At 39.5% G+C, this 25345-nt stretch overlaps 2 protein-coding genes across 8 annotated transcripts in view; both read right to left on the bottom strand.

The window, feature by feature from the left end:
* Nucleotides 1–589: 589 nt before the first annotated feature.
* tmem269 (transmembrane protein 269) lies at nucleotides 590–13754 on the bottom strand. Of its 5 annotated transcripts, XM_028582396.1 has the most exons (8): nucleotides 13461–13742; nucleotides 11226–11277; nucleotides 8894–8943; nucleotides 7261–7408; nucleotides 6480–6577; nucleotides 4583–4726; nucleotides 4301–4501; nucleotides 590–2840 (listed from the first exon to the last, which is right to left on the bottom strand). In XM_028582396.1, the coding sequence occupies exons 4-8, from the start codon at nucleotides 7308–7310 to the stop codon at nucleotides 2731–2733; spliced, it is 603 nt and encodes a 200-aa protein (XP_028438197.1). In that variant the 5' UTR covers nucleotides 7311–7408; nucleotides 8894–8943; nucleotides 11226–11277; nucleotides 13461–13742; the 3' UTR covers nucleotides 590–2730. The 5 variants fall into 5 exon arrangements, with proteins under 5 accessions (XP_028438197.1, XP_028438195.1, XP_028438196.1 ...); XM_028582394.1 differs by having other exon boundaries at nucleotides 7261–8943; nucleotides 13666–13754; XM_028582395.1 differs by lacking the exon at nucleotides 8894–8943 and having other exon boundaries at nucleotides 7261–8826; nucleotides 13666–13754.
* An 8533-nt stretch (nucleotides 13755–22287) lies between these two features.
* The window catches only part of hspg2 (heparan sulfate proteoglycan 2), a 131787-nt gene continuing 128729 nt past the window's right edge, over nucleotides 22288–25345 (bottom strand). For all 3 annotated transcript variants that reach the window (XM_028582819.1, XM_028582820.1, XM_028582821.1), the window contains one exon: nucleotides 22288–24934. In XM_028582819.1, the coding sequence (XP_028438620.1) occupies nucleotides 24762–24934 (173 nt within the window). In that variant the 3' untranslated portion in view covers nucleotides 22288–24761. The remainder of the gene's footprint in view (nucleotides 24935–25345) is intronic.

Raw genomic sequence — 25345 nt, 5'->3', positions numbered from 1 at the left:
TATCAAATCATAACTTATCTCCAAGACACTTACAGATACGGTCTAGACCACAATCTATAATTTACAAAGACCCAACAATTCCAGTAATTCTCCCAAGAGCAAGCATTTAGTGTGACAGTGGCGAGGAAAAACTTCCTTTTAGGGGGAAACCTCGGGTGGTGAGAAAAACGGCCTTTTAGGGAGAAACCTGGGACAGACCCAGGTTCTTGGTAGGCGGTGTCTGACGGTGCCGGTTGGGGGTGTGATGAACAGTGGCAAATAGTCACAATAAAGATAATGGAGCTATGACTGAAATAGTAGTTGTAGTAGTTCATGGCGTAGCAGGGCACAGGGCACTACTAAAGACATTTGTGTTCCTGAGGTCATAGACATATCGGAGTATAACAGAAAGGCAGGACTGCTCTCATAGGCTCATGTGCTACCAAAGTTGGCAACACCCACTATTAGGAAACAACATAAAACTGATTATTCCTAAGATTGCAATTTAACATCCGCTGAGTACTGTCGAATGTCTACCATTGAATTTGTATTTTCATATGTATGTATCTCAAACATTAATGATGTGATAAACTGACACTGAAAGCCAAGAGTCATTTCATTATTGCCTCTTTATTGTCAAAAATGTACAGACAGTAAAAGTAAAAGCACAGATCTTATTATTCATTAAGATCTTTTTTTTTTCCCTCTTCTTCTTTTATTGGGCAAAGTACAGTTTTTGTATCTGTAATGCTCTAGGCATGCATACATCACTGTGACTTCACAGTTTGAAAACCAAAACACCCACACAGGAAAGCTGAATGTACTAGAGTAGATTTGTGTTTAGTCTTGTGTGTGCACTTTTCACTGTGGATTTTCTTTAAAACACTGGTTACTGTAACCATGTCGAGAACCACAGTGGGTTCAGACCAATATCAGAACCTGAAGACAGATACCTTGGGTCTTCATTTTCTTGAAACTCTGCTTTAGTTTTTCCTTCTTCGGGCTCTGATATTGCTTATAAGAGGGTTCCAAATCATTACCATTAACATTAAAATCACTGAACTAAAATGGTGAGTGATGTCATGCCATTTAATTAGACACCTCAGATTACAAACTCAAGGTCCAGAGTCCAAATTTAAACATGGGCATACTGTATAATCTCCCCATTTGCACACATGATGCCGAGAGGCGCAAATACACACATTGTGAAACACAGTCTACAAAAAAAAAAAAGAATGATGTCCCCCAGACTGAATGCTGGCCAAGTTAAAGATTAACAACACACTTAAACTCTCCTTCCTTGTGGGTTTAATGTTTCCATGCTGCTCCACCACTAGTAGTGGTTTGGTGCATTTGTGAGCATAGCCAACATGGACTATAGTGCAATGTTACAACACCTTTAAGGTGGAGGCAAAACTTGCAGCGTGGTGAGGAAAAAGCAGAATTCGCAGCCTGCGTGTTGTTGCTCTTTAAGGGTAAATTCACACTGAATGACGAGGCAGAAACCTGCTGCTGCGTTGCCATTTATGGGCGGCGCCGCCCACTCATGTTGCACTCCTGACTCCACCTAAATCACTGAGGTTACTGATTGAGCCGTGGCCAGAGCAGTACTACGAGATGTTAATGTGATCCAGTGTGGATTTACTATTAAAACTGCAATGCCTCTTAAAACAGAGGTAAACACATACAATTAGCAAATAAGAACACACTTAGAAGAAATATGGAAATCTAACACATCATTTCTTGGACAGAGCCACAACTTTGTAAAAAGTCTAAAAGTCTCCACATTCACAGATGCCAGAGTTGTGGTCAGCTGACTTTCACTTATTTATAAACAGCAAATCTAATAATTGAAATGAAAGCTTCTTACAAATATTCACTGGATTTGAGACGCCTACAAAATGGAAAAAAAAAAAAGTAAATTTCCCACTCTGAACACTATGAAAGTGAAGTGACCTCAACCCGGATACAAACATTAACAGACAGTCAGTTAACAGACAGTCAGTTAACACAAGACATGGTCATAGTGCCTTTACGAATTCCCATTAGAGTGTTATAGATAAACCCGAAAGAACTTGGAATTTTGAACCCCGAAAATGCTGCTCAGAGATCATGTTGTATATTCATTGATTAAAAGGCGCTTCCTACATACTGTAGCACTAAAACAGTTACTCATTAGGCTATGCTCAACACTGTGGATATCATAATAAGAGTTACGATCCAGTGTGATTACACAATTAAACATATTTAAAAAACCCAAATTTGAGGCCAAAGTATATTAGAAATTTGTGTGCTTATTTAATTTGAAATAATTTCTTTTTTATATTGACTGCTGCTGCGTGTTCACAACATTGATGAAAGATTAATATTGAAGTAGGGGGATTCCACAGGAGATAAACCTGATAAAAAAAATTTAAAAAAATAAAAATCATGGAACAAGCCATCCAACTCCCGGCTTCAGTGAAAATGCAACAAAGACACAAGACAGCATGAAGGTTAGTCCTTACCAGCAACATTAAAATCTCATTCTTATCCCTCACTCTAACTCTCTTCAATCTGGGTTTTGTTTTAGAGGTGTTGTGTCAAAATAAAAAGGTCAAATAGAGCGAGTGATTTGCCTGTGGAGCATGATCATGTTCAGCTTGGATCCTCCATGGCAGTAGGGAGCAGCAGCAGTCTGGAAGCCTCAGTTCACCCGGGTGGGCCAGAGGTAAACCTATATGGGAGTTTTGGATAAAGCCAGTACCCATTTTACACTTTACTGCTCCAAAGGGATGTTGGGAACAAAATGTAGGAGACTGACCACAGCAGGTAGTAGACACATGCAGGGGGGAAGGAAGAGCAAAACACCATGATGACTCCTGGAAATAAAAAAAAAATATAAAAATAGAAGTTGAGAGAGAAGTTTTGAGTGAAAAGCACAACTCCACAGCAGCATGTATTAGCAATGCCTGTTAAAAAGTTAAAAATGCATAATAAAAATCATGGTCAGGCCAGCATCCAGTAGGCTTAGCTCCCTAATGCCCCCCTTTGCTACATCAAATGTCGCTGCTTGACTGGCTATACCAAGTGCGTTTCACTTTCAACAAAACTAGCTAGCAAAGTTTAAAGCCTCTGAACACCCTCACATGGGATTTCAGTTATTCTGGCTGATTCGACTCTGCTCAGGTTGTAGGTGAGTCGGCGCTTTGATGGGAATTTATTACGTCACAAATTTCATCTTCTAATAAGAATGATAAAAGGTGTCATTTGTTCTGCCCTAACAGGTGCAACAAAGCTAACGAGAGACTCAGGAATATATGAAAAAAATCCTATGTGGGTGTTCAGGGCCTTTAACAAAATGGATTTAAGGGAAATGGCTCAACCCCCTCCCTCCCCCCCCCATCTGCACTACCCACACCAAAATCTACTACAGGATCTACTCCTTTGAACTCAGAACCACAATCGGTTTCCAAATCCCAGGCGACTACTCCAAGCACAATCGGTAATGTTTCTCTCAGCTAACGTTAGCCCTGACTCCACTACAGCAACTTCCTTAGCAAGCACACACATTAGTAGTTTAACATTTGGACGAGAGTTCCACCACCACCAACTCCACCTGTGGATCTCAGTTGTGAAAAGCCAAATCAGGTGAATCGGGACCAGTATCCAAGCCGCATTTGCAATAGGAAAAAAAACATTTGTTTGTAGTTTAGTAACTGGTTTCATGGGAGAGAGTGGTTGGAGTACCCGGTAAAGGCAGATGCAGCTTTCGGTTTCCCTTGTAGGAAATTTGGTTCAGCATGTGCCAATGTTGATTAAACTTTCACCATAAATGGATATTGCAAATGGAAGCATGCGATAGGCTTCAACAACATGCTACTTCTAAAAGACAATCTAACGTGTAAGGCCTTTTGGAGCGCGAGATATGTAGCACTGACACCGAGATAGAGTAACTGTGTAGAAATGGATACTACACCCATTGTGGATATTTTGGTATTTTTGGCGACAAATCAGTTGGCTTTAAGTAAGCTGGATGCATTTGAAAATATTTCAGAGGGGGGGGGGGGGAGTGGACTTTCCCATTCCATCTAAAAAAAGACAAGTAGCTAGCCAAAGTCGTAAATGCCATTCCTCCCAATGCAACTTATACCAGTCATGACAGAAAATAAACTGATAGCAGCAATGAGCCTAACTAAACTGTGAGAACGAAAAAAAAGTCCAATCTATGACCATTTAAAAAGAAGTGCCCACCTGTGAAAACCCTTGACCCCCTTGCTGATAATTATCTAGCGCCAGTGCGGATCATACTGTATTTAAAAAGAAAAAGAAATTGCTTTACCTCCAGCATAGACGACTTTCTTCCAGGCCTGGGACTCCAGCACTTTGTCATGGGGGTAGAAGCTCTGGCTGATCATGAAGAAGATCATGGCTGCCGCAATGACCCGCAGCACGACCAGGTTCCCCCCAGACAGCAGAGAGACACTGGCCAGGATGCCTGAGGAGTAGATGCAGGGCAGGCCGCGGTACATGAATGGGATCCCTAGAGCCAAGAAAGAACAAATCTACAGTAAGCCCTTTGAATAACAAACCGCATACAATAAAACTACATTTTGGAACTTACCGCTCGTGAAGAAACAGAGGCGGACAAACACAGACAAGACGTAACACACGCACAGGATGTTGTCCATCAGGTCGGTCGTCCTTAGGAGCAATGACGTGGCAATCCCGAATGTCGTGAAGTCAGCAAAATCATCGAGCTTTGCACCTGAACACGAAAAAAAAGGAATATGTGAATACCAGATGAGGCTCTGTGAAGTTCACAAGGAAATATGAATTGTGTTGGCCTTGCTGACGGACACAATGTGTCCTGAATAATTGGCTTTAGAAAAAGCTACTAGTGCGAGATAACTGTTCTATGATTATTACATTTCTTTCAATCCGACAGTACCTCGGTCACGAGTTTACATTCTAGAAAAGTTAGTTTAGGTATGGTCTCATCTCTCACTCCCTCCGTTACCACTTCATGACAGTGGGTTGTGTACATGCTGAAATCTCAAAGGGGGAAATTTCAGTGTCAGCCTGACAGGCGGATATTCGGTAAACAACATTCTCCGCTCCCTCGTCCCTTTATCCCTCAGGAGCACCGAGCATGTTTTCAGTAGACGAGGTGATTCAGGCCATTGGTCAAATGACCGAGGTGGAATTCCAAAGGCCAGGGTCAACAATTTTAGCAATTTCAGATATGCAGAGAACCCAAAGCAACGGGATAAAATAGACAATTGGAGCGTGATCCCGTGGAATTAGGCTGCTTAATAAGGACGTGATTGTTCATGTGACAAAATACGCGGGGCGGGGGGGGGGGGGGGGGGGAGACACACACAACAACATCCACCTGCAAAGTCATGCAGAAAAACCCTGTCAGGACACAAAGCCCCCTAAAAATGTGCAGCCAACGATTTACGTATTGTGATGCACCTGGGAGTTATTCTGTAGCCTCGTGAGACCGTCCTGATCTGGCGAGCTCCAGTTTTCCACTCGCAGATCAGTCTGGCATCTTGAGGCAGAGAAAATTTGGAGCCGTTCGCCAAACCACCGGGCCAATCAGCGTTGGTTTTGAGGTGGGTTAGGTGGTGATAGACCGATGGTTTATCCAATCAGCTAACCAGTATTATCAGCCAGCGGTATCCCTAATTCTGTTAGCTGCTCGCTAATGCTTTTTTTCTCTTGGATCCTTCTTTTGGAATATGGTCCGGGAACCTGAAATGGTGCCTTTTATTCCTAAATTCTCGTTACACAAATGGCAAATATCCTTTACCGACATGTTGCATGCATGCTGAGCTTACGAGCTATGCTTTGCCTGCAGCAGCAGGGGCGGGCTTGTGGTTGTATTTTCATACGCTTTGTGAATCTGATTGGTTGATTTGGCCCGTCTATCACAAACATAGGTGATAGACAGATGGTTCATCCAATCAAATAACCAGTATTCCGCCCCTTCCCAAAAGTTCTCCAATGTAAAGTTCCCAGATGGATATGCCGAGCAAATGCGAAGCAATCCATTTGGCGGAGTCAGGTTAGTTATTCTGGGCTTCGGAGTAAAATTTCTCACTGTAAGCTTTAAAAACAGCTATTTGTGTCTCTTGGTTTACTATATATGATGCTGTGATCTTTTGAAAACAGGCCACAGTCCTGTTTTTGTGCACTGGGTACTTGTTATTTAATGGGGGGTGGGCAGGGGGGGGGGGGTCAAGAAAGGGGATGTCATGCCATTTACACTCCAACCTCAACCCTGAAAATGTACAACTTGCAGAGTCCTTAGAAACATAGAAAAAGCTAAAAAATAAAGATATAGATTTGATAAAGCTCAAATTACAATACATTAAATTATGTATTACTCTTCCATTGGAGATTTTGTAAGACTAGCCAGAGTATTTCAGTGGCAGAGGACTGTGCAGCGAGCCCTGCCAACACCCCAGTCGAAGTTTATCTCTAAGTGCCATTGACCACAACACTCCACTTACCCAGTGCAGAGCAGGCACCGAGTCGCCTGGCAACTGCTCCATCTGCCAAATCCAGCAGGTAGCCAATCAGAACCAGCCAACATGCAGCATGATGGTGCCTGAACAAAACAAGCGAGTTAGCTATTTGACAACAGCAAACCATTTAAAAAAAAAAAAAAAAGGTCAAATATTTTAAGGTTTTTCAACAGTGAAAATAGGTCTGAAACTAGCGCTGGTTATAGATTTCAACAGTGTTACAAGTACAGTTCTATCAACAGAATTATCATCTTTAGGTTGGGTTTCTTGACATTGGCCTTGGATTTTCTTACCTGCACTTGCCTGTGCCTTTTACATTAAGCTTAGTACAGCTTATCTGGTAAGGACAGAGATCTGTCATCATTACAAGCATTACTTAAACTGTATGGTGGCCCTGAAGGGCAAAACATAACACTGGATGAAAAAACATACCACTGGTCGTAATCATTGTTCTCACAAAGTATAACATTGCTGTGCTTTGTTTTGTTAATATGCATTGTGAAATGTTGCTTTTTTTTTTAATTTCGCTTATATATTTTTGCTCCTCTTGGCCACCAAAGTTACAAAAATGTGGTTTCAAAACCCCTAGCCAAATCGTTACAATTTTTAATCAAAACTTTTTTTTGTTGTTGAAAAAAATCAGAGAAAAAAAAAGAAAAAAGAAAAAAAAGGACTACAGTGATTGCGACCAAGCTATAGATTTTGTCCATCCTGCACCTGACTAATGTTTCAGATAGTGAAATCCAATCAAGGCGAGTTCACTCACCCATTTAGACTGCTGAGAATGGAGGCCATGCCCATGACCATGTTGCACATTGACAGAGCATTAGCTGCATTTTTACGTGCAAACTCCTTGATCTGGAGTCCGGTGGCTTCATCACTCAGAAAGAACTTGTTGGTACACCGGAAGAGACCTAAGACCACACATCAACAGCAGTTAGTAGTTGTCTGTGATTGGTCAAATAACCTATGCTCTGCTAAAGCTAAAAGCTAAATCCCTATCCCTACTGTGATCGGATGGCCATTCCAGCTGACCGTTTGATGAAGGAGTCTGAATGGGTATGGTTTAATCATTATGTCCCAGTTTGAGTCAACTTCAGTGGAAGTGAAAGGAAAATGTGTAAAACTTCTGAAAGTAATCTTAATGCCAGTCATAACTGAATCATAATATTGTGTACACCATGTAGTGGGAATCCATATGGCAGGATTGTGTAGCATATGTGTGTTTCTTTTTGTTTTTTAATCACTATATTTAAAGCAAAAAAATATTACTTTCAAATTGTTTCCCCTATTTTATGTAAAAGAAGCATCACTTACCAAGACGTACGTTTATTGGACGGAGACGGACCTTACGATACATTCATCCACTTTCAGATAACTAAAACGTATTTGTTACTGTACATTCGTTCATTCACAGCCTACAGCATGCAACATTACAGTGTCTCATTATCTACTCATTACATTATCACTTACAGCTATGCAAACACTTTACACATAGTTTAACTCAAGACAGCATGCGGTAAACTTTAATATCAATAGATAATATTGATTATATTACATAATTGCAAAGCAAAAAACATCAAAATGATACATGTCTAAACAGGATGCATGTGCAAGTGTTAGCGCTCAATAGTAATCTCAGGGGTCAAATACACACAAAATACTGGTGTAGGGAACAAGCTATGCACGTTTAGGGGATTACCACATACACCATCATACACCATTGGCTATAGTGAGAGTGAGTTGGACTACTGCATTGACACATACCAGATGTGAGATCAGTTTAGCCTGATCAAACGTAGTGACCAGAGACAAGGACATGGCAGCAGCCCTCACATAGCTCATTGTTTCAATCTAATAATACCACTGCAGTCTAGGCTTTAAATGGTATAAAGATAGATCTACAACCTCTCCCTGTTTCCTTGTTTTTATAACACGCATTTTATACTCAGTTGCTAAACTGCACGGGGTTATATCACCAATCGTAATGGTTTTATTGAAGTTTTTTATTAAAAAAAAAAATTTTAAAAAAAGGTGCAGTTACTAAAACTCATAATGACGTGATATCTCTAGTTGTTTTGAAGACAAAAAATTCTGTGTGAACGGTAGTAAACACTACATCTTAGTCAGCCAGATGGAATGACTGCTGACACTGCCTCGCTCCAGCCAAAAAGCAAAAAAAAATCTGCCTCTGCCCCCACAAAGCTCTGATGTTTTTTAATGAAGTCCAACAAAGAAGTCTTTGTTTTCTGTCTGCCTCCTCTCTTCGGAGTGCTTTACTTCAAGTCATAGTGCTTATCCTAGCCTACTCTCCGAGACAGAATGCACAGACCTGCAAAATTAAATATATATTAAATAGTTTTAAATGTTGCAGTAGCAACCCTTCAAGTGTTTTTCACCCTGAACTTCCTGTGATTCCAAAGCCAGGCGAGTTCAAGAGACTCTTCATCTGAAAGAAAACAGCGTATGAGATACAGCAAAAAGCCAACAATTACACTTTTACTTGAAAGCATGCTTTTCTACTTCTCATTTTGGATTTATGAAACAAATTGGCATTTTTGTCATTATTATCTGAAAATGTTTTGAAACACAGCACATCAGTTAAAGCTGGGGTAGGCAGTTTTTCCCCCTCCTCCTGCAGCCCTCCCCTCTCTGTCCTAAGCCCCTCCCACCAGACTTTGTAAAGAAATCTGTAGGAGTCATTCATTTCAATCATCCCGATAGTGATCCCTTTAAAAGCCATCTGAGATGACATCCTGTTATTCAAGTTCATGCTCATGAATAAAACGTGTGTATATATCGGTGAAGCGCTGCAGAGAATGAGAGAAAACGTTGCCATCAGTTGCAACCGTAGCCTTAGGCTAACGGCTATAGTTAGCAGAAGGCTAGTCTCGCATTGCCAGAGCTTCCTCCACAGTGCTGCGGAGGAGGGTCTGTCTAGTCCACACAGCATTCCGGGATGGGAGAAAAATGCGCTCTGGTTTATTGGCATTTCTCTAAACCAATCACAATCGTCTTGGGTGGCGCTAAGCGCCGGACTGAGCCACGGTGACTCTGCAAAATAGCCTCAGGAAGGAACTTGTGTGTACGTTCAAAAGTTGTTTTAGTCGTGATTTACCCTGCAGAGATCTGAGGAGCAGTTAACCATAGTCCTCAGAAATCCACCGGAGTTTAGAACGCTTACACAAAGAAAGAGGAAGGTGACGGACATCCGGCCGAAAAAAAAAAAAAAAAAAAAAAGTGACATCCGGCGGAATTTTCAGCGGCAACAAAGCAATCCCGTAAACGAAACGTCGTCAATATAGACTAGCAGAAGGCTAAAGTATTAGCACCATTTTCTCTCCATCTCCGAAACGCTTCACTAATATCAGCACGTTTTTATTGTTGCGTTGCACAGTTGTTGCCAATGCTGGAATTGCAACCTTTTCACCACTGAATCAGAGTTTTAACCATCTAAGGGGATGTGCATCTGCATTAGAAATTAAATCTGATATGACCTGTAATTGGCCAAAGTCTGCCATTGCAGGCTAGATTTTCTAAAACCTGAAAACAGAGCCAAGAGGAGGTGCACAGTCTAGTTTTAGGAGTCCACTTGAATTACAGCAAACTAAAAGATTATTATGGAATTTCCCCAATGACGCTAAAAATAAACTGCCTACCCCAGCTTCACTGCAGAGAACACTCTGCATTTTTTTCTGGAAAATCATGTAATTGCCACGTTTGCTAAATGAATAATCAGGTCAATTCACTTTAGTCACAGTAAATACCATTGGAGAGCCGCACGTGCAGCTCCACGTGCCTACAAGTCAGTGAGGTTGCAGATCTTACGGTCAAGTTTTAGTCTAACCACTTAATACACTGTCTCGGTCACTAATAAAAAAAGAGGATAAAGCCAGAGAGAGACACACGGTCATTTTCAAGCAGGTCTCTTATTTCTGGATTGCTGCCTAATGACTGCAAAGCATGATGGGAAGTCCCTTGTAATGCAACACCTTGCTATGTTACCTGGAAACAGCTAAAAAGACTAAACAAATAACAAGGAAAACCAAATTCATAACAGGGAGCACCTAAAGTGAACTAACTGAACAATATAAACGTTTACATTTTAACTCAGTTAACTGCATTTTGGGATAATAATATATATATATATATATATATATATATATATATATATATATATATATATATATATATATATATATATATATATATATATATATATATAGTAAAAAATAGATTAAAAAAGGCAATCAAATTGCAATTAATTATGAATAACATACACCAGTCATACAACATTTATTCCTATACTGTACATTCTATTGGTTGTGGTTTGTTAATGTGTAACAGGAACAATAACTATCCTCAAACTGTATGAACTATGTATACTTTCCATTAATGTACTGTATGTGTACCGTAATAATGGACTATTTCTTTCACATCAAGTGATGGTCTTGATGTGTACAGTGTACTGTGATTCTGCACATAATTGATAATAATTGCAGGTTATAACTTCAGTTTATGTGCTATAGCATCTCATACATATTTTGTGCTCACATTTTTACAGAATTAATTATTTATTTTATTCAGTCCAAGCTGCTTCAAAACTCCCTCAGTACATTTGTCGTTGTTGTCGTCCTGTCTTATTTGATCCAATCAGACCTAGGCTTTAATCTCTGGCACCCATTTACAGTAATCCAGATTATCAGGTAAAATGGAGAAACAAGTACCTACCAGAAGAGGGAGTCAGGAGGATCATGATTGTCTCTGGGTCAAAGAACATCAGCTGTAAAATAAGGAATTAAAAGTGCTTACTTACAGATGCATTACATACACGACATTGAACCAGTGGCAGACTCAGGCTGTCTGAGTTGCAGGGGCGGAAAAAGAAAAAACAGGACTCCAGCTGCACGCTTTGGGGCACCAGTGCGCATAACCTATAGGTCAGCCTATATGGCACTGCAACGCGTTTTTCTCTGTTTTAAGGGCACCCTAGAAGGCACTTCATCACGTCACAGTTGCCCACCGTTGGTGCTCACCAAAGAAAAATTTTAAACAATAAATGAAATGACACATGATAATGAACTGCATTTCAGAGAACATTTTATTCCAATTGTGTGAATAATGAATCAAACTTAACGATAAAGAATACATTTCCAAGACCAACATGACTTCAAAATAACAGTACACCACCTCAGAGTGTGATTCAGAAACTTACCGTTTCCACAGACCACTTTCAAAGCCATTTCACATCTCATATAAGAGCTATGTTGCACCTAAATTTAGATTGACAGCCTAATAAAAAGGAAACGCCATGTTGCCACGGTCTCATTTCACTTCAGACTGATAGCAGTGTTACTGATTTTTCTCACAGTTTGCATGCTGTAGTTATTTGATATTATCGTTAAATTTCATTTATTGTTAAATTTGTGTTATTGTTTATTTAGTGATTTTAGTTTTGTAGGTTTTCATGTATTCATGACTAACTGATTGACTTCACTTGTTCACGTCGTGTTCACCGGAACATAGCCTTTTATGTTAAAATAAGGGTTCACCCCCCCAAAAAAGTTGCAAAACATTATTTAAAAGTGCAACAGAAAACTCAGATTGGATATTATTTGTTATTACTTTATTATTTAATATTATTAAATTTGCTTTATTTATTTACTTAAGTTATTTGTTTCTGCTTATCTATGACTGACTGATTGACTTTATCATTTTTTTGTATCGCATTTACCCGAATGCAGATTTTATTTTGAAGTCAGGGGCGCGTTCAGCCCCAAATAAAAGTTGCAAAACCTTTCTATGAATGGAAACGGTGGTGCGGTGGTACTGTAAATCCAAAAAAAAAAAAAAAACGTGTCTGTGAGAACATCACTTTGTTTTCAAGAAAGCAATGGTGCTATATATCAAGACAAAAAAATCCATTAAAACTGTGAGATTGTCTTACATATTTATGGTTTTCACTTCATTTTCAATGTAGGCCTACTCTTCGCTGATCCCTGGCACATTTTGTGTTTTTTGGTTTCATTTTTTTTTTTTCCTCTCTTTTGACTTTATGTGTAGTATATCTTTGTATCTAGTTTAAAAAAAAAAAATAAATAATGTATTACTGTGTATTCACAAAATTGTAATGCTTATAGTGAGATAACCCACGCGCCGCTGCTGATTGGCTAGCACCTCTGACTCAGCGGACACACCCACCAAATCAGTTCCAGAGAAAGAACGAGAAATACGTACTTGAAACCTGTAGCCCCGTGGCGCAATGCACAAACCGTTGCTCAACGTTTTCAGAATGAACGTGTCCGTTAGTTTCACTTATCCTAGAATATAGCCTACACGTGTCACAAAACAAGTGCGTACTGACTTGCCCGTGGGGCGTCGCAGTGGCTGGCTTGAAACGCAGTTTCCTGACTCGCGTGACTATTTGTATCGGACGTCCATTTCTTAAAAGTACACGGTTAAAAAAACCACACACACACAAAAGTGTCTGTTTGCCGCATAATTCAGCCATGGGTGTTCTTCAAAAAATGTGATTCTGCTTCTGCAAACACCTGCTGGTTTACACTTTACAGGTGCTCAGCTGAGCCATATATTATTATGTATATCTATACATATTTATATATATAGCCTAATACGTGCGCAACACTTCAACCCCAGCACAAGTCTTATGAGTTACTGCAATGCGAACATCCCTGTGCACATAAACCTCACCAGATGCATTCAAATAAAAACACGTAGAGCTCTAGCTGATCTACAACAGCAGGTGAATATTTAGCTCTGTCTAACATCCCAGCATGAAAAGGATGGGCAAAGTGGTGTAACTGCGTCACACCCACAACGGTACCATTCATGCAAAAGCAGGCCTATACAGCCATTTATATTTGTTCTAAAAGAAAACAAAAACCTTTACACTATTGAAGTTGAAGAAACAGGTACCACATATACATGAAGTGCGTCTCATCTTACCTGAAAGGACCTCCAAAAGATTACAAAGTCTAGACAAATCCAATGACGCAGACGTCTAAAGATGCACGTACTGGACCTTAATGTATTTCTTTCCTTTTCTTTCCTTTTCTTTTTTTTTTCGCGGATTGATCTGTTTCTGTTGCTGACTGCAGTATTTAAAGTGGCTACGCTCTCAACTGCATACACAGAATATATGGCCGTTTACCTGTCAATATCACAGAAGCGTTTTCAGCGCGTCCTTTTAAAGAACAAGGATAGATCCGCTGGAATATTCCACCGGAGATGACGTTAATGGTTATCGTTGACAAAGCTCATTTCCGCCAATGTGATGGATTAAAACAAAACAAAAAAGGTCCTGTAAATCATTATCATGAGTAACCTTCTCAAAATAATGATTTACAATCTCAGAAAAATGAGAGACTTTCTCAAAATAATGATTTGGTATCTCAAAACAATGACTTATAATCTCAGAATAATGAGAAACGTTCTCAAAATAATGACTTAGTAACTCAAAATAATGACTTATCTCAAAATAATGAGAACTTTTCTCAAAATAACAACTTAGTACTTTAAAATAATGACTTAGTATCTCAAAATAATGAGAAACCTTTTATAATATCATTATTCTTAGAAAGTTTCTAAGTTTCTATGAGATACTAACTAATATTAATATTTTGTGAAGGTTTCTCATTATTTTTGAGAGACAGAGTCATTATTTTGAGATACTGACTAACCTTCTTATTAGTTTTTTGAAAGTTTCACATTATTTTAGATACTTAAATACTAAGTCATGATTTTGAGATATTAAGTCTTTATTTTTTTTGCAAGTTTTACATTATTTTGAGATGCTTAAAAATAAGTCATGATTTAGAAATAATAAGTCTCTATTTTGAGTCTTAATGTTCTTAGAAAGTTTTACATTATTTAGAGATACTTGGTCATTATTTTGAGACGGTTTTGTCATATTTGAGATACTGAGTCATTTCTTTGAGATAATAAGTCATTTTTTAGAAACCCACAAATTATAATGACATACAGGATCTTGTTTTCTATCACATAGGCGAAAATGGGCTTCCATACTTTTCTTTGATAGTACCAAAAGTACATCAAAGAAAAGTATATGAACATGTGTGTACTGAAAGAAGTAGGGTGGGTAGGGTGGAGCACTGGCGTCGCCAGGTCAATTTGTATAATATCATTTTAATTACCTGATATTATTATATCAAAAATCATGCTATCAGATAGGCTACTGTTAGTATTATCATTTGAATGGTAAGACCATTAGATACAATAATACAATAAAGTCACAGTTGCATTTGCAATATTGCATATTTTTCAGTTTTGAAGAGGTTTTCAATGACAGCAATATTTTTTTGCATATTCACGAATACCTAAAACATACACTGCACTTCTGCACCAGTAATAAGCTGTCTTCTACATTTGGAAGATACATAATCAAACACAAGTGAGTGGACATTGTTCAGGTCATGCTGTTACTACTCTTTGCTCACTCACTTGTGAAATCTTCAGAAGTCACGAGTTATAAGTCAGACAAGTCTCGAGCAAGTTTCTATCAAACCGCTTTTTCGAATTGAGCCAACTCTAATTTGCTCAGTCACACATATGTGTCCGGTGACGGACTGGGATCAAAAAACGGCCCTGGCATTTGCAACACACTGACCCTATTTTTGTCAATAACCTAGCTTGGAAATTAGTAACTCTGCCTTCCGAGTGAATCCTTCCACGCACCTCGCCGTAGTTCAATTTTGAATATCTGTGGCTGCATGCATAAAATAACTTTAATTAACCAAAGACATATTATCAGTAGTGGTCCAAAGGGGTCCATAGGGGTGCGGCCCTTGTGGCATTTGCCCAAATTCCAGATGGCCAGTCCGTCACTGTATGTGTCCATTCATCTTTACTAAAGCCCCCTCACTCTGGAACTCCCTACCCATACACATCCATGACTGTACTGACCTGGACACATTCATAAACACTCATCAAAACACGCCTCTTCAGATTAGCCATCCACATACAATAGTCTTACATTACTCACCTGATAGTTACTGGTTTTATTGTATTTGATTTCTTTTAATATGCTTGTTTTATGTGTTGGTTTTATTGCTTATCTGTTTTTAATGTGCTAAATGTGCTGGTTTTACTGTAAAGTGTCTTTGAGTACCATGTAAAGCGCTATATAAATAAAATGTATTATTATTATTATTATTATTATTATTATTATAATGTGAATCTGTCAATTTCATTGGAACCACTTTACATATAGACACAGCTCTGAGATTGACACTTAATCAACCAGTTATTAAAAGTCAAAGGTTTGCATGTTAGTTTTAAGAAGTGTTTTTCCTCAGTTATGGTTGACTAATATTCTGATTAATGTGTAACTATAACTGTTGTTGTTGTGTTTCCTGACGTTCAAATAATTAACTAAGCTTCAACTGTCTTGGCTTGGCATTTTTTTTGCAATTGGGTCGGCCTTCACTGGGGTTAAACCTTGTTTTGACGCCCATCTTTGAGACTCAAACTCTTATTTTTGACCTAACCGTCCCAGTTCTAGGGATCAGGCAGTGGCACGGCAACCCTTCACATTATAGTTCACTTATTAACTCTTAACTGTATAACTAATCATCGTGATTATTATTAACAGACTAAGCCCTTGTAAGAGATGATAGAAATGTTTCAATACTGATGCTTAATGAGGCTGCAGATACTTGTCTTTGTGTATATGTGTCTACTGAGTATTACCAGTTTTAATGTACTGCAACAATTAGCTTAATGTTCCCATAGTATTATATCTACTGACTTATGGCAGCATATTGCAATAATATTTTGCTGAGGTAACGAATGTTACCAAATGATTGCATAAACTCCCAGGTGAGACTGTCAGCTGACTCTCATCTGACAACCTTAAAATCATAGGTTTCACCAAAATCAATACATTAAATACCAAATGTACTCCACTTCTTACTGTAAGACGAACATGCAAACCTTTGGCTTTTAATAACAGGCTTCTAAGTGTCAATCTCAGAACTGTATCTATATGTGAAGTGGTTCCAGTGAAATTTACAGACTCACATTAGTACAGATTAAGGGACACATATGTGTGAATGAGCAAATTACAGTTACGATACGATATACTTTATTGTCCCCTTAGGGACACTTGTTTTGGACTCCAAGCTGCACACATAAATAACGCCTTAACAAATGCATTAAACCACAATCACATCAATAAAGTGCCCATAAAATATTGCACACATCCTGTGATAAAAAACATACTGCACAAAACCCATATTTCTTTAGACCCCCAGAAAAACACCATGCAACTATTGCACAATCTATACATCCTCATGCAGCATTGTTTAAAAGTTAGGAACAAATGAGGGGGGTTGAGTTGGGTCGAGTTTTGATTTCACCGGTCCGGTCTGGAGTACCAGGCTGACTCGTGACTTCTGAAGATTTCACAAGTGACTGAGCAAAGACCAGTAACGGCATGAAAAGAACAATGTCCACTCGCTTGAGTTTGATTATTTATCTTCCAAATAATATTCTTGGTGCAAAAGTGCAGTGTATGGTTTAGGTATTCATTAGTCTCGCAATGCCAGACCTTCCTTCACAGCGCTGTGGAGGAGGGTCTGGCGAGTCCACACAGCATTCCGGGATGGAAGAAAAACATTCTCTGGTTCATTGGCATTTCTTTAAACCAATCGCAATCGTCTTGGGCGGTGCTAAGCGCCAGACGGAGCAACGGTGCCTCTGCAAAACAGCCTCAGGAAGGAACTTGTTTTGGTGGAACGTGTACGTTCAAAAGTTGTTTTAGTCGTGCAACAGAAAGCTCAGATTGGACAGATTTACCCTGCGGAGATCTGAGGAAAGGTTAACCATAGTCCTCATAAAGCGACCCGGGTTTAAAATACCAACACAAAGAAAGCCCAAGGTAACAGATACCCGGCCTAAATGAGGGACATCCGGCAGAATTTGGAATGGAACGTCGTGTATATAGACTAGGTATTCATGAATAGGCAAAAATGTTTGCTGACATGAAAACTTCTTCAAAACACAAAATATGTAATATTGATAATAATGTAGGCTATTTATTTTACTATGATGCACAACTGTGGCTTTATGGACCTTTTTCACAGCAGACATTTTGACTTGTCATACAGTGCTGCTCATGAGTTTATGAACCCATGCTAAAGTTGACTAAAAAGAGGAATAAAAACATAATCTTTTGGAAATTGATCTTAATGCCTTAATTAAAAAAAATGACAAAAAATCCAACCTTTAAGGACAGCAATTTTCTTTGTGAATGAATTATGTATCGTAAATAAATAAATGTTCTTCCTTAAAATACAGGGGGCATGAGTAAGTATACCCCTATGTTAAATTCCCATAGAGGCAGACCGATTTTTATTTTTAGAGGCCAGTTATTTCATGGATCCAGGATACTATGCATCCTGATAAAGTTCCCTTGGCCTTTGGAATTAAAATAGCCCCACATCATCACATACCCTTCACCATACCTAGAGACTGTTTCAGTGAGTCAGCATGCCCAATACCAGGGCCTCTCCTAAGTGGAATGCAGCCATCAGTAATGGTTTTGAATACACCTGTGCTTTTCCTACTATGACATGTCAACATGTCTGCCGTGAAAAAGGTCTATGGTCCCTAATTAACTGACAGCAGTAGCTGACTGTATCTGATAGGATGATGGCATTTGACCAGTGGGTTGACCTTTATATAGAATTTTTTTTTATTGATTTATTTTGCTACTCTGACCAATAGTAGAACGCTGCTTGGGAGGCTTACGTTTATTTATAAAAAGGGTTGCTTGTTGCTAGTGTTTTGCCCACAAAACAGTCCTCTGTGAATGGGTCATCGCCCCAATGCTTACAGTAACCATACGACTCCTCGTTTTTCTTGTGTCATCCACAAGGCTGGGTGTTCACTTGTTGACTGTTGACACTCAGCTGTTATCCAACAACAATTCTGCTCTCTGAAATCTGGATCTGGAAAGTTGGTAGTTTCCATGAATGGCTCAGCGTGAATGTATGTGATGCAACCATATTTATAACAAACCCACATCCTGTTTCCAAGGAAGTGGCCTCCTCATTCAGAGATGTGTGAAGGCTGAACCAGGCGTGACCCAAATGAGGCAAATGATAGGACAGCCTTCTCGTTTCCTAACATTGTAAAAAGAACACTCTGCTACATGACAACGTGTTTGCTTTCTTCTTCAAGGTCCAGAGGAGACACTAGGTTTATTTGCAATGAGACGGAATTGTCTTACTAAATGAATAACACTAAGACACAACACACTATGCAGCAACAGATATTTAATATGATATGGGTTGATGACATGACATACACACGCTGCACCAACAGGAAATCCCCTAAATAAAATGTTAACCACCTGAGCAGAAAGACAGTAAGGCGGACTTTGTAGTCTTGACAGCGTTTTCCTCCAGGCTGCTCAGCATTCACGCAGGCAATGCCACTCGTAGCATCATATCTGCAAAATATACATTAAGCAAATGATTAACCCTTGGGTTGTCTTCCGGTCGACCAACCAACATTTTTTATGTTTTTTGTCACTTTTTCCGATGTTTTTTTTTTTTGTTGCTGCGATTCTTTCTACGTTTTTTTTATTCTTTTCTTTCATAATTGTTTTCTCCATATGCTATACAATTGAATAAATCCCCCAAATTCAATGAAAGTAGTGAACTGATTTATTTCTATTTTACTTCTGAAGAGCGTTTTATGGAACCATCCACGTTATTTATTTTGAATAAATTATTTACAATTTGGTTGAAAGAAACCCACATTTTGATATAAAACCTTTTTGAAAATGGGTCAAATTTGACCCGAGGACAACAGGAGGGTTAAAGGGGCGCTCCTGCACACATTTAAAGGAGAAATCCGCCCGATTTTTTACCAGAATCTTGATCGCTAGATGTCTCAGAGTAATGTCGATAGGAGAAAAAAAAAAAAACGACCAATTAAAATGTCTCTGCAACATGAACAGGGCCCTTACGTGACAACAAGACGAGTTGAAGAAACCTTTTAAATCCAAAATTTGTACTGTCACCTACCTCTTTTTCCATTGGTCGCTTCACCGAAAGAGAGTCGATCACGGAGGTCATGCCTTCGTGACGAAAACTTGAAGTTTATTTCCCCCTCAAAAATAGGTAATTGAGCACTGTAGTGGTTATGATCATATCAGTGATTACGTAACTACATGGAAACGGTCCAAATGATGCCTGTGTCTTGCACAGTAATAGCGTTACTGAAGGCTAGCTCTAGTCTCGTGATGAAAGTTTAGGTTTTAATATGGACAAGACTCTGATGGTTTTGTTCCACATATACTGGTCTCTTTGCACTGATTACCGGTTAAATTGAGGATCCAGGTCAAGATTCTTGTAGTCACATGCGGCGCCATCAATGGTTCAGGCGCCGGCTTACATCAGTGATCTGCTGCACCCTTATGTTGTCAGCAGACCTTTGAGGTCCTCAGATTGGGGCGTACTCGCGGTTTCTCGTATTAAGCTGAAAACTAAAAGGTGACAGAGCTTTTGAAAGAATCCTACACTGTGGAAAGCTTTGCCACGTTTTAAGAGTGACGGCATCTGTTGAAATCTTTAAAAAAGCAGCTAAAGACACAGCTTTTTAGTCAGGCGTTCATTTAGCCACATTGTTGACTGTGTTTTACTACGATTTCTTGTGATTTATAGTGTTTTTCATGATTATTGATTTGTTTTAATCAATGTATTTAGTTTGCCTGTGAAGCACTTTGTGACTCTGTATGTGGTAAGTGCTATATAAAGAAACTTTACTTACTTCTAACAGATCTTATATTGAGTCCATTTTAACTTTTTGTTTGATTTCATTATATGGGAACCTTACAGTACAAAACAAAAATTGTTACAGAGGCCAGCAAGATAATATGGATACAGCAGCTCTCTCTAACAAAGATCTTTCACAGATACGTTTTGCAGAAGGCACGGTCAATACTGTCAAGCTCTGACAACCCACTCCTCTTCCTCCTGGGTGGAGATATAGGCTCCAGGTACACATTTCCTTTTGTTCCTTGTGCAATTAATTAACAACTTGCACAACTCTTGTTTTGTCACTTGGGCCTTCTCAGTGACACTTTTAGAAATCACTTTCTCCAGACAATCTCAAGGGATTTTTACTTTTAATCAAACTGCTGGTTGTTTGCTGCTAAGACGTTTTATGCCTTGTTTATTGTGTTGTTGTTTTTTTCTTTCTCCAGCCGCAAATCAAATTTCCCCTCGAGGGACAATAAAGAACTACTCTGAACTCCTTGAACTCCACCGACTTTAAACATGAATCTCAGTTTACTCGTCATGAGGTCAACTGCTCAGCCCGTGGGAATAGAAGTGCAATGCTAAACCAATGGAGTACGGATTAAAAGAAACAGCAAGACATTTTGGGAAATAGCATTCCTACGTCTGTACGGTAAATTCGAAGCTACCGCCAGCAGCAGGCTAACTTAGCTTAGCGTAAAGACCGGCTCTGTCTAAAGGTAACAAAATATGCCCACCTCCTCTTAAGCTCACTACTTAACATGTGATATCTCGTCCGTTTCATCTGCACAAAAACCAATGTGGTGTGGCTTTAAGGGGCTTATGTGCCTGACTAAACCTTGGCCACTTCCTGTTGTCATTGTGAGGATGCTAGGCAACCAGCAAAGACTGCTTCTAGCCAAGAAATAGTCCCACGCAGTCAGGTTAACGGTTTCCCTTGTGCTTCCAGCCTTTATGCTAAGCTAAGCTAACTGACCGCCGACGGTAGCTTCATACACATACATGAGAGTGGCATGTATACAGGCAGTAGAATGCCCCCCCTCCCCCCTCTCCAAGGTAATTTCACAAATAAATGCAGTAGACTCGGTAAGATTAGTTGACTGCTCCAAAGGGAAAGGTTTATTTTAGAAATCTGATTAGGGTGTAACCTCTAATAGGGAACATTGGAGCTTAACTTTCTTAACAGCCGGTGTAATTGGCATCTCCTCAGGGACTGGCTAACCTTTACTGTTACCTGTGAAATTGATTATTTGGGAACAATGAAGTGATTTGAAGCAAGAATGCTTCATCTAAAGAAAGCACCCAGCTTAAAGGAACACACCGACTTATTGGGAATTTAGCTTATTCACCGTAACCCCCAGAGTAAGACAAGTCGATACATACCCTTCTCATCTCCGTGCGTGATGTAACGCTGCCTGTCGGTTCCAGCATTAGCTTAGCCCAGCACAGATCCTGCAGGTAACTGGTTCCAACTAGCCTACTGCTCCAAATTGTGACAAAATAACGCCAACATGTTCCTGTTTACATGTTGTGATTTGTATAGTCACAGCGTGTACACAAAACAACGTAACATGAGACACAGCCGTCTTCTAACAGTAAACAACCAGGAACTATATTCTCAGACAGGCTTGCTGCGAGCATATCACTCCGCCCAAGTACTATATTCTTCCGCCTGAGAATATAGTTCCCGGTTTGTTTACAGTTAGAAGACGGCTGTGTCTCATGTTACATTGTTTTTTGTACACGCTGTGACTCTATAAATCACAACATGTAAATAGGAACATGTTGGAACCATTTACCTGCATGTTCTGTGCTGGCCTGATGCCGCTGGAGCCATCAGACAGCCTTACAGCACGCACGGAGATGAGAACGGTGTGTATCGACTTGTCTAACTCTGGGGGTTACGGTGAATAAGCTCAATTCCCAATAAGTCGCTGTGTTCCTTTAAAGCGGAACAGAGGCGGAAAAAAAGACAACTCGCAAGATTACAAATAGCACATGAATTTTGTTTTTAATTAAGAAACACCAAGGGCAAGGGGAGCGTCTTTTCAACATTGGAAATGGAGCAGTCAGGTTGTCCTGACATGGACAATATTTCATCTGTTACACTTTCAGTCATTTAAGCGAGTTATCCCCTTTTTCTGCTATTCAGAAGTGAAACAAATTTCCAAAAAAATATTCCATCATTACCAAAAGTGCACCTTTTATATTTTTGCAATGGCTTAAAAACAACCAAAAAGCAGTGGAAGTTTGGCAGCGAGAGTGTACAGTATATATATGAAATCCAGTTTAAGAGCAGATACATAAAAAGGCGCCCAACAAGGGGCACACACACACCATCATTCTCTGCTTCAGTGTCCTAAACCTGGACCACAGCAGTGGCTCTTTACAATGTTCATATCTGAACAAACATGATGACTTTCTGTGTGGATAAATAATCATTTTGTTCCATTTGGAGCCTAAGACTTTTTTTTTTTTGAGTGAATAATAACACCAGTATCCAACCGTTTGACCAGGCAGTTACAGTCAGGTACATATTATCCCTTTAAGGAAATATTTTTGGGGATTTGTGAAAATCTTCCCAGAGGGGCTGTATTCAAACTCAAACATAAGGGAAAAAACAAGGGGATGTGGGAGGCAATACACAATAACCAGAGGAAAGAAAGTAGCAAGTTGTGATGGCTCTAAAAACAGCAGAATAAAGCCATGAAACCAAAGCGATGAAAAAGAGAAGAAAAACAAAAAAAACATGAAATAAATAAAAATGAGGCAACTCTAAGTAGAAGGATAGTGCTCATTTTTACGATATTAATACATATATTTTAAGCTTACAAATAGGAGAAAACAGGTTTGTGAACGCCCAAAGTGATCGGGCCGTTGTTGTTTTGTGGTGTGGCCGACTAAAAGTGAGCAAGCATGCTTTATTAGAGCTACACGACTGGTCACAGCACCTGCAGGAGGCTTCCATTGCATTCCCACACGACCAAACACTATCCCAACTGTGTCCTACTGCCGCCTGCTGCACAGAAATCTCCTTCTGCAGAGAAAACCACAGAGCCTTCAGAGTTTCATAGCTTACTGAATGACCAAATCTGAAAGTTGAGTAACATCGTGAGGGCAGTTCTGGGTTGACCCTCCTCCTGAGGATATGGATAATGACACTGGCACGCACACACACACACACAAACACGACTCCATACTGGGGCTTAAAGTAGAGTGACCTGTGATAAATGGAAGTGGGCTGAGACACACATAACCAACAAATTTACTAGCATACACACTCATTCTCTATATCTTCCTGTCTAGCAGATATTTTTTACATATAAAATAATATATCTTCAACAACCACACATAAAAAAATACACCCTTTTCAGCTTTTTAAAACCGTTTATATGAGATCTACTCAATCAAATAAGGCTGCGGAGGCAACAAACCATGCCATATTCTTAAGAAAAAAAAATCAACCTCAAACGCCATGCATATCAACAAATGTGACACTAGTGTATACTGTTTAACATCGTTTTCTTCATCTAAGTAACCAAATTACAAAAAAAAGCACCTCTCTACATGTGACAGACAGATAACCATGCGATGATGTGATGTATCTTCATGTCTGACGTTAGCACCAATGTTTCTTTCTTTTTCATAAAAACAAAACGAATACAGCCACAGAAGACAACAGCGCGGTGAATGACTTGCAAAGCAAAAAAAAAAAATCTGCGGTTATTAATTTGTATTCGACGACCTGAGTTGTGTACTGACGCTGCATGTGACCGTGTGCGCTCCTCTCCCAACAATTTGCAAAAGACTGTAAGCATGCTTGCGCGCTTGAAAAAAAAAAAAAAAAAAGAAAAAAAAAAAGGTTCCTCTACAGAAGTGAAGAAAGAAGGCCTAAACATCTTTAAGTATTAATACAGTTAGGCCTATAAAAAGCCATGGACACACAGTATTAGAACCCAGAATAAACTCTAGGAAAGTTGAAGAGCAGTTATGGTTAGTTTGCATGTTTTCCCCCACAAATATAATATATATATTCATATGTATATAAATAAAAATTCAGTGCTGTAAAAACATCTCCAACTCCATAGGATCTGACCCATCGTAGAAGGCCTAATATGTTTTACTCTTACTCTTCTCATGGCTAAAACTACTGCTGGAAGTATGTAAACTGTACTGGTTCTCCTGTGTTAATAGTCCTTCATTGACAATACAACACCGAGGAAGAGAAGACTTTTTAATATTGTTTCATTTTTTTCTCTTTTTTGGTTTAACTGCACACAGAGAAACATATCCTGTTGTGTCATCTTGTTTTTTAGTTTTTTTTTTTGGTAGCAGCAAAGCACCAAGTCTCTCTGTGTGAGTCTGCTGTGTGTGTGTGTGTGTGTCTGACATCACTCCATAGTCTCTGTGTGTGTACGTGTGTGTTTGTGTGCTTGTGTGTTTGTGTGTGTGCTGCGATCTACGAAGAGCACGGCTGCACGTTGATGCCGTGGGCTGCGTAGGTTTGCAGGTCGATGGCCTGGACTGGCTGCTGTCCCGGCCGGGCGTTCATTAGTGCCAGGTTCCTCACGCAGCCCGTCATTCCAGACAAAAATTTCCCTCCTGTCATAGCAGACATGTCTGGGGCTCCGCCTGTCACATGAGAACAACACACATAGTAAACAACCAGTGTTGAAGTTCCTCTTTGGACATAGGCTTTGGTTCCGGAAGTGATATTCACCATTTAACATCTCCATTGACGTTTCATGAAATGCTTATATAAAGAGTTTTAATTAAAGGTATAGTGGAGGATTTTCTTTTTCCGGGTGGATCATCAAGACTATTGGTCCTCCTAGTTGTCAATCATTCTGGTGATATGTATATGTAAGGCTGTCGTACGTGCACGTCCCTAGCTTTCAGGTGTATATGTGTGGAGAGCTTGAGCTACGGTTTCAGCCATTCATTGAAGCATTGAAGCTTTTGGGAGAATATTTCACACGCTGGCGTGCGCTAAAAGCACAGGTTGGGCTTCCCACTGATGCCTCAGTCGTGAAAAAGTGCAAA

The sequence above is a fragment of the Perca flavescens genome, chromosome 7 (assembly GCF_004354835.1).
Source record: "Perca flavescens isolate YP-PL-M2 chromosome 7, PFLA_1.0, whole genome shotgun sequence".
In the NCBI taxonomy this organism is placed as follows: Eukaryota; Metazoa; Chordata; class Actinopteri; order Perciformes; family Percidae; genus Perca; species Perca flavescens.
Note: the sequence above shows the minus strand (reverse complement) of the source record. Positions and strands in the feature narration are given on the sequence as shown.

Excerpts from the sequence above, each read along its gene's own strand:
- tmem269 (XM_028582393.1), bottom strand. The coding sequence starts at position 11,274 with ATGTTCTTTGACCCAGAGACAATCATGATCCTCCTGACTCCCTCTTCT. Across the intron at positions 7,409-11,225 it reads CCTCCTGACTCCCTCTTCTG|GTCTCTTCCGGTGTACCAAC; the intron begins GTAGGTACTTGT and ends GTGTGGTCTTAG. Across the intron at positions 2,841-4,300 it reads GAAAGTCGTCTATGCTGGAG|GAGTCATCATGGTGTTTTGC; the intron begins GTAAAGCAATTT and ends TTTTATTTCCAG.